Genomic DNA, 9,720 nt, shown 5'->3' with positions numbered 1-9,720 from the left:
CATTTACAAGTAACTTGAACATCCCTAAGTACTAAGTCAATATTCAACAAGCTAATTCAGTAGCATATATTTCTAAAAGTTGAGATATATATGTTATAAATAATTTCATTAAAAGTATTATAAGTACATTAAATGAATATTTTAAATTCAATACATCAAATAGAAAATTAACTTAGATATTTTAAAAGTTGAAAGTTAAAAAAAAAGAGCTGTTTGTGTTTATTAAAGAGTAAAAATTATATTATACATTAATATTATATTATTATATACTTTATTAACTTAAAGCCATGTAAATAGTAACCAACAAGTTCAAAAATGATTAGTGTTTGGTAGTATGGAATAAAAAGTGTGAAAATAAAAAGGTAGATTGGGAAAGTATTTGGATTCTCATGATTCCTTGCAAAATGAATAAGAATGGTGAAAATCAATTTTTTTTTAAAAAAAAAAAATTTATCTTGGGTTTTTATATATTACTCCATAATTTTTAATTATTTATATTAAGATAGAATAATTACATTTATGTACTTTTATAAAAGTAATTCAATTACTTTTGTTTATTTTTTCATACTTTTTTTTATGTTTGTTTTTTGTTTATATCAATAACAAATCATTTTTTCTTTTCATGTCAATTCCTTTTTTTTTTATTATATTTTCAATCTTTATGATTTCCACCGAGTGTATAATAACCATTCTAAGTTCTTTCCATTTGCAATTACAATTTGTACGTGTACAACCATTAGTAGCATTAAAAATCAGGCAATCTCATTTAAATGTTTGATTTTGTTTATCTAGTGACTTCAAGGATAGAAACAAAATTTCACCATCTGGATTTTGCCACGCCGTCCACACTTTGTTTCTAACAAACATATACTCGTATAACAAAATTGCATCAATACCAAAAACGTAATCGTGATAGTTGAAACCGCAACTTAATGTAGTATCGTCTTAAATAAATTTATATTTGATACGATACAAACATTCCCATGACATAGTGGTGCTCACATCGTCACATATCCTTTCTCCACAATGAGACTACATCTTGATATGTATGGGCCAAAGAAAATATAAATACGAGTATACATTAAGTCATCAACCCATATCTGGGTTTAATCGTTTATAGTTGCCAAAAATCTGCTCAAATTTCACAGTCATAAGAAATCGACATCATATATGCAAAAATGGCATATAATTCACAAACTTTACCTTGAACACAATAAAAAACTTTTCAAATAAATGTTTGTTCTCCTAGTTCTTGTCCTGCCATTCCTTCTTCAAGCACCCGTTTAAAGAAATCTTCCAATGTATCCTTCCCGTAACTCGGGGTGTCCTCATCACTATATTGTTTAGTTTCGGGATCATAAATCAACATACTTTCGGCCGCATAATACCTTCCGATTTTCCCAAACTCCGCAGCATCTTCCATTGAAGGAAATATATTAACAAGAAAATCAAGAACCCCAATGGCAAAATCCATGATCTCAATAGGGACTTTAATGAAATTCGGTTTCTTTCCCGCAAGTTTAAACAACATTTCCCCTTGTTCTAATGGTGTCAATGCCTTCCCTGGACCACCTATAGGCAAAATCTGATTAATCTTATCAGGTTTCAACACACAATCCGCGATAAACGAAGCTAAATCCGGCTCACTTATAGGCTTACAAGCACACAACTTTCCATCTCCAAACATCACATATGGTTTTCCATCTTTCACTAGCTCAACTTGCCCTCCTAAACTTTTAAAAAATGCGGTCGGACGAACAATGCTGTAACTAAAATCCTCATTATTTTCGGCTTCTTTAATCAACTCAGCCTCAAACTTAAGCTTAGCTCTTTGGAACTCAAGCAGAGGCTTTTGCACACAAATTGCAGATAACAAAACAAAATGTTTAGCCCCAAATTGTTTACCAGCTAAAAGACTATTTTTTGTAGCTTCATAATCAATTTTCCATGAATCTTTAACACCACCAGTCCTACTAGCAAGACAAGACACAACAACATCAATTGACACACCTAAATTTTCCAAACTTTTTTCAAAAACATCCATATTTGTCACATCTGAAAAACAAACATTAGCACCATTGAGCTTACTTAAGGTCTCTTCTTTACTGTTTTTACCTTTAATTCCACTTCTTTCTCTACAAACAGCAATTACATTAAACCCCCTGTTAACCAATTCCTTAACAACATAATTACCAATGTACCCAGTTGAGCCCACAACTAAAACATTGATATCTTTAGGATTTTTGTCTCTAAAAGATGATGACTTTGGAGGTGATGATTCAAGATTTGTGGGTGTTGCAGTAGCAGTCACAAGATTGAGTCTTTTTGTATTGGAAATATGGGTTTTGGATAAAAATGAAGAAAATGGTGATGATGGGGTTAGTTGAAGTTTATTTGAAGAAACAAGATTGTTGAATCTTGAAGATGAAGGATTCAGAGTGATGCTATAGAAAAAGGAAGCACAAGTTGTTGACATGATTTGGTTTTATTTGGCAGCAAAAATTTGTGGGAGTGGAGAGGGAGGGGTTATAGGAGAAAACATGATTTTCTTTCTTTTTATCTCTTTTCCTATCAAAGAAGAATCCAACTGATTGGTTGGTGTTTCATCTTGAGTGGCCCAAACCCTCTTTCAAATTTCATGTTTTTTGTATCTTAGGTTTTGTTTTTCTTTTAGATTGATAAAGTTTTAATTCTTTAAAATTTTAAATGTTTTTTAATCTTTAAGGTTTCTATTTCTTTGATTTAACCCTTTAACTTGTATCAGGTTACCACTTCAACTTTTTCTGAAGGTTGAAACACAAACTTTTTAAAAATTAAACTTTAAATGCTAAAAAGTTGAAATTAATATACTTAAATTAGGACTTGAACTAACTAGTCACTTGCAACAAAAGTGATTATACCTTTTAATAAATTTACTTCCTTCCCCATTTCTAGACATATTTTGAAGTTATTTAAACTTAAAAAGGGTAAAAGATATAAGTAAGGTTAGATATGTCAATATTCAAAGTGGAAGAGTGTAAAACTGTAATTCATAGTTAAAATGATGGTCAAGCAGTCATGAATCATGATTAAATAGTGATTAAGTTGTTACTTGTTAGGATTTGTGTAGATAAGGCAGTCATGACTCACAGAGGCAGTACTAGGGGGGGGGGGGGGGGCAAGGGGGTCCAATGCCTCCTCAAAATTTAAATTTTGTCATGTATTTTTAAAATTTTTGTAGATTTTTTAAATTTTTCTATATGTTTTTAATATTTTGCCCCCTTTTAGATTTACTTTATATTAGTTTTTTAATTTTGCTCTCTGTGAGATTTTTTTCTGGTACCGCCTTTAATGACTCATAATCAATAACCTTTTGTTGAAAAGGCCATTAGCTTTTTGAACTATAAAGATGATTTCAACTGACTTAATTGGATACTATAAGTTGTAGATTTCAATTGTCTTAATATCTCATTGTATGGTGTGATCACTTTTAAAAGAAAAAAAAGAAAATGATAATTCAACCATTGATTTCCTGGATTACACAAGTTTTGTTTTAGGATTGCCTGATTGCTTATTGGCTTCATTTGACTCATAAAACACCAGTTTGTTTCTAAAACAAGAACCAGGTTGTCAAAGAGATTGAAATTGGTGTTTGTATTACAGACATACATGAAACCCAAAGTTTATTGACATGACAATTAAAATGGTCCAAAACCAGTTTTCAGAAGTTACAAATCAGTTACGACAGACATAATATGTTAGAAGTTTTTATAATAAAATGTCAACGATGCTGATCAGGCTACGTGCGGATCAAGCTTTATGTCAACTATAGTCAGCACCCACAGGGCCCCAACACTCGCTAATAAGGGAGTGCCCCACGGTAGGCATTGCAGATTCTCACCCGTATCAATAGGCAATGCCCTAGGACCCGAAAGAGGCACAGCCAAGTTTTAACCACATTATTTGTGCGTGAGATTATATTAACATATACTAGTTTATACTCATATTCTATTACCCCATATTCATATACAAATTCAGCCCTTCATTACACCAAAGTTGATAACATAGGCATGATATGAACGATGACTAGTTATAACTAGACACTTACCAACCTTGTGGTTTCTCAGCTTCATATTCACTTGTTATCTTGCCAACAGGCCACTTGTTCCTTTAAAAAACTGTGTTACCTTTCTATGGGAGGTCATTAGTTTGAGTCCCAATACTGATTTTTTGCCCATACTTCAGAACTTCAGGTTCACTTGTTATCCTTCAGGTCACTGGTTATCCTTGGTGGGTGGGACAACAAACAAAAAATTAAGAAAAAGCCATTTCAAGTCAGGTAATAAGGTATGAATAGGATCCATTAAAACAATTTTATTTTTCTCCAGAACCTATAATATCACACACATCTATACATGTTAACAATCTTGGTTGACTGGTCATCACGAACATTGTCATAACCAAATCCCTCTGGTACAACCCTTTTTAACAATGATTTGTCCTAGAATGGACATGAACCACAAAAAGATTTGGAACCAGAACAAAGAAAAAAAAACGATTTGGTTGTATTTGTATTACAAGGATCAAACATCTTACAACCCAATCGACCATAACCCATAAGGCCATTCACTGATTTTTCTAAATCTTAATATATGTAACAGAGAAAAAAACCTAGCAACCAAAGTTCTAAGCAGAATCAAACTGAACACCTATTGCTTCATGAGACAAAACATTACTTAGTGAATGTCACTAGACCAAATGGTTGGTTTATAGTCTACCCATTACATACGAGAAGAAGCCAATGTGTTCAATATAACCAGTCATTTTACTGGGCCAGTTTAAGTTTAACTTAATCCACATACAAGTGGAGAAAGAATTACATTAAAAAATGATGTTTATACAAACCCAACCAACAGAGTTTCCATTGATCGGAGTTTTATTTTCTGCCTGCCATCATGATTCTTGAAGAAGAATGGGAGGGGAGATGGTTCGGGTGTTATAAGATCTGCAGTGGCCACATTTCTGCCCAACTATATGGAAGATAACTTCGGTGGTGTCATTGCAGTCGTTACATAGGATCCAAACCTGCAAATTTCACCGTTTATACAACGAGTTCTGTTTCAATGTATTTACTAAGTTTTGCAGGGTAGTACCTTCTTTTGCCGGTAATCTTCAGGCATGACCGTAGCTTCAATCTGGTAACATAAAAGAACAAAACATATGGGATCGAAGGATGATCAAGAAATGTTGTTCAAAACTTGCAGAAAAAACTAAAGCAATAATAATGACAATTCCTCCTCAAAGTAAACCTGAAATTAGATTATTTCACAAGCATTGGTTCAATAGACATACCTCCTTGTCTAGTCTCTCCCAAATCAAAGACATATCCATTACTGACTTGGAGCATATAGGACATGAGAATCTGTAGAAGAAAGTTTAAGAATTTAACATTTTTTTACATGATAAGTAATTGAACAACGAGAATGCTACAAAATGCATACTTATTACGCCGGATCATTTCGCTGCAACATTCAGAGTGCATTGTGTGCCCACAATTCATAACAGTTGTGTCTTTTAGCGAGTCGAATAAATACTGTAAATGCAGAGTTACGAATATTAAAACTCACATGTTCTCCAAAGACCAAGAGTGGTAATGCATAAAATAAAAAGGGAGAATGGAAAGGCAGATAACCTCATAACATATAGGACAGTGATGATGCATAGAGTTTTCAACACATGAATGATTGTTACGTAGACTTAAAGCATAGCATGATCCTGATAATCAAACAGCATAAACAGATAAAGATTCTGACAGAAATTTGAAGCATGTACTACAATAGACATGCCCGAGCGATATAGCATGATGGCAAAATGGACTTAGTATACACCCAAAAGTCAAATGTAGACTCTTATTGATGGGACTAAGGCATATGCGGTAATATATGAGCTATTGCAAGTGCCAACAATGTGTTAAATTTAAAGCTCAGGCCACTATGAAAATAAACAGATCAAACCCGAATTGGTCAAGGTAATGCATACCACACTTCTTGCAATGGAAAAAGTTCTCACGACCGCCAACTCTGAACAAAATAAAACGTATAGAACTAGGATGAGACATAAAGAACACCAATTAACTTGCTAAAAATCGTTATTTGACAAATCAATAAAGAACTAAACAGAGATTATGCAATCTTTATCCACATACACTAACCTGCAAATGCCACAATCATCGCAGTGGAACTGCTGCTTTTGGGTCTGCAATGGAAAGTTAGCATCGGTCAGTGAGATCAGAAACCTACTAATAGAATCTAAAAGTAGTTGTATAAATTTAGGATTGAGTGCATACATCATCATCATAGAATTTGCAAATGTCACAAAAATACTCCCCCATATTGACACCGCAGTTTGTGCAGAGACGAGCAGCCTAGATACAGATACAAACACTAGTAAATCCAATAAAACAGTGGGAAGGGAAAAGAAAAAATAGTAACAAACAATTAGTTACATTTTGAGCCACAGAAACATACCGGCTGCTCGGTGTCACAAACCAAACAAATAACCTGAAACATCACGAATCTCATCACAACAGGAATTAAAGCATAGACAACACTTAAATAAGCTAGTATAAGTTATGTATCAGGAAACATACTTGTTTGACATCATATCGAACAAGATCATGTCGATCAGATGGACTCTTCAACATGTTCTGAGGAGACACAACAATTAGTTAATTAATTTTCCTAGTAACGTATAGATCTATACCTGGCAAAAGGGGCGGGGCGGGCGGGTTTGGATAACGGGTCAAAACGGGTACGGGTCGAAACGGGTGCAGGTCCAAGCGGATCATTTTCAGAATGCGAGTCAAATGGGTGCGGGTCAAAGCGGGTTGGGTGCGGGTCAACCCACATTTTGTTTTCTTCTACAACCCAAATTTTGAAGCTAAGACTAATCCGGGCAAAACCTTAACCCAAATTGAAAAGTTTACTTTTATATGATAATTCTATTTTATTAAGTATCTTAATTGAATTAAATTGAAAGTGAAATGAGTATATAATACTGAAAGTAAATACACTATAGTACATACGAGAGCAAGTACCCGCGCGTTGTGGCGGTGAGATGATGTGGGTGATAGGTCATAGAGTGTGATAGCCAAATGCTTTAGCCGTACGGGCTCCACCCTCGGATTTAAAAATTCGTCGAAAGTATATCGAATGACATCTCTAATGAAAGAGCATGAAATTTTAAGACTAGCCATATAATTTTTACAATTTATTGATGTACGGTTTTGAAATAAAAGATTTTGAATGAATTGGAGGAATAAATGATTTATGGAAGAGAGAGAAAACAAATGGTTGGTTGAGATTCGAGGAAAGAGAAAGGATGTTAGGTAAATATAGAATTGAAATATGAACATTTTGAAAAAGTAAATGTTGAAACTTAAAATGTAAACAGAGGAGATCTGCTTTATAATATTATATAGATATAGATATCATACTCATATTCCTTTTAAAAAAATGATAAAAAAAAATAAAAAAAATAGTACATATATATTTTTTTTAAGGAAATGGTACATATATTTTGAGTACCCCACATACATAGAAATCTTAATCCTCTTTCATTTGTTACGTACAATAACATTTTCCCATCTTTTACGTTTCTCTCTCTATAGTAATAATATCTATACATTTATAATATATATATATATCTTCATCTTCCCTGGTTCACCATGGACCAACATCCATGGACCAACATCTCTGATGACATCACTGACGACCACCAAAACATAAGCTTCAAGTCTTCAACGTTCCAACCACCATCACCACCATGGATCGAAGGTCCACCCGCCATGAATCGACGGTCCAACCACCACCGTGACCAGAGCCGGTACGAGGAAAAAATTTTAAAGGGGACAAATTTAGAAAACTTATAAGGAGGCAAAATGTTAAAAACCTATCCCCCTTAGTACCGCCCATGACCGTGACCACTGCCCACTACCCATCAACCACAGTTTCGCCGCCAACATCAAATACAAGAAAATCAAACTCAAAGATGTTGACTTCTGATGAGAAAATTAGACCCGCACAAGGAATTTAAGGGTGCCCATATATACCCACATCACTGAAAAAGTTGCCCAAACTTACCCAATTAAATTTTCTTGTTTGGGTAAGTTTTGCCAGGCCTATATAGATCTATGATACTATATACTAACTGTAAACATATATGTGTGTGGATACTTTGAAGGAAACAAGAACAAAGTAAAATGAAGGAAAGATAGATATATATATATATAATTAGTACCGTAGATTCATTATGACAATGTCGACAACCATAGATTTCGTTGCAACAGGGTGCTCGAATCATACATCTTCTCCTATAATGCTTACATCTACGAATATACATTCAACATTATATATATTATATAGTTTTTCAGATATAAATCAAGCGCAATAAAAAAATAAAATTTTGTTTAGAGATAAAGATGGAATGGAAATGAATATATACGGACCCATAACTCAGCTTCCCATAATCCAGGCGTTCCGCCATGATTTTGCAGGACAGACTAATTGGTTCAGATGTGAGTTTTATATATATTGCGCTTTTGTCCAATTGTTCACTCCTCCTCCTCTAACTATCTATCTATCTCTATCTATTTGTCATTACAATAATACACTATTATTTTAGTGTTTTTATACATCTAATGTTTGTTTAGATTAATCACACATTCTCACTTTATATAAATATATATACGAATGAAATGATTTATACGTGTATTTTTTTATGAAATTAAAATCCTTTATACTTTCCATGATATATGTCAAGTTGTGAACGTAAATTACAAGTTTGTAATAAATCAAATAATAGAAAGGAAAAATGGTGTAGTGTGTTTATATGCGACTTGCTACAAACGGAAGGAAAAAAAAAAGGAAAAGATAAGGTATCTGACTTTGACATGGGACCCACCCACCTCACCTGTTAGCCAATAGGAGGAAGAGTGAAGTCAATCTACAATAAGCATTCTTTTTTTATTTATTTCTTTTTCCTATTCTTATAGGTTTGTCCGTCAGTCCTACTAATTTTGTTTAAGTAAATGCGTGAACAAGATAATAATTAAAACTTTAACAATACCAGGCATGTGTAGAATTTTAAATATGAATGTAGCAAATTATCTTTAACGTCCTGAATCCATTTTTAGGCACACATTTCTAGTCATTGTTTGTTTTCAAAAGTAAAAATTTTCAACTAAATAATACTCGTAATGGATAAATTAATGGTAATATATTGGTGAATCTAAAAAACATTTTCTTAACCACCACGATTCTCAGTTTTATCATGTACAAAAATATGATTTCATCAGGTTTTGTAATTATCTGTGCAAGGGTTAAACCCATATTGTAGCTAACAAGATGGAAACGTTAAAACATTGTGAATCTAAAACCTGTATGGTTTGTTTGTTATCGCTCGTCTATTGGCTTAGAAACGATTTGATATCAAGCCGTACTCAATCTTTTTAGGGTGATGATCAGTTGTTATACAAGGCAACTTCTAACTTGTACTATCGCATTGATGGTTCGCTCTTCCTGTTAAAACGATAAAAATTGCCACGAGCCATTTTTCATATGTATGGTCGTAGCGAAGTAGGAGTGAGTTATTTTGAGAACTCATAAATAAAAAAAAACTCAGGAACAAATGTGAGCCACATATTTTCTTCTACCTTTTTCTCTCTTCAATTAAATAAAAAAA

The 9,720-nt window shown here is 33.3% G+C and overlaps 2 protein-coding genes across 2 annotated transcripts; both read right to left on the bottom strand.

The window, feature by feature from the left end:
• Positions 1-1,120: 1,120 nt before the first annotated feature.
• Positions 1,121-2,523, bottom strand: LOC122578096 (divinyl chlorophyllide a 8-vinyl-reductase, chloroplastic). The gene has a single exon (XM_043749973.1). The coding sequence runs from the start codon at positions 2,474-2,476 to the stop codon at positions 1,226-1,228; it is 1,251 nt and encodes a 416-aa protein (XP_043605908.1). The 5' UTR covers positions 2,477-2,523; the 3' UTR covers positions 1,121-1,225.
• A 1,998-nt stretch (positions 2,524-4,521) lies between these two features.
• LOC122579629 (E3 ubiquitin-protein ligase MIEL1-like) lies at positions 4,522-8,586 on the bottom strand. Its single transcript, XM_043751835.1, has 12 exons — positions 8,486-8,586; positions 8,278-8,365; positions 6,629-6,685; positions 6,507-6,539; positions 6,326-6,403; positions 6,191-6,234; positions 6,019-6,059; positions 5,672-5,754; positions 5,481-5,572; positions 5,332-5,401; positions 5,133-5,174; positions 4,522-5,064 (listed from the first exon to the last, which is right to left on the bottom strand). The coding sequence occupies exons 1-12, from the start codon at positions 8,521-8,523 to the stop codon at positions 4,933-4,935; spliced, it is 798 nt and encodes a 265-aa protein (XP_043607770.1). The 5' UTR covers positions 8,524-8,586; the 3' UTR covers positions 4,522-4,932.
• Between the last annotated feature and the right edge of the window lie 1,134 nt (positions 8,587-9,720).

Source organism: Erigeron canadensis, chromosome 8, assembly GCF_010389155.1.
Source record: "Erigeron canadensis isolate Cc75 chromosome 8, C_canadensis_v1, whole genome shotgun sequence".
Classification (NCBI taxonomy): Eukaryota; Viridiplantae; Streptophyta; class Magnoliopsida; order Asterales; family Asteraceae; genus Erigeron; species Erigeron canadensis.
Note: the sequence above shows the minus strand (reverse complement) of the source record. Positions and strands in the feature narration are given on the sequence as shown.

Coding starts and splice junctions, on each gene's coding strand:
- LOC122579629 (XM_043751835.1), bottom strand. CDS start 8,523: ATGGCGGAACGCCTGGATTATGGGAAGCTGAGTTATGG. Junction 6,235..6,325: donor GCAAATTCTATGATGATGAT/GTATGCACTCAA, acceptor TTTCCATTGCAG/ACCCAAAAGCAGCAGTTCCA. Junction 5,065..5,132: donor AAGATTACCGGCAAAAGAAG/GTACTACCCTGC, acceptor TGAAATTTGCAG/GTTTGGATCCTATGTAACGA.
- LOC122578096 (XM_043749973.1), bottom strand. CDS start 2,476: ATGTCAACAACTTGTGCTTCCTTTTTCTATAGCATCACTCTGAATCCT.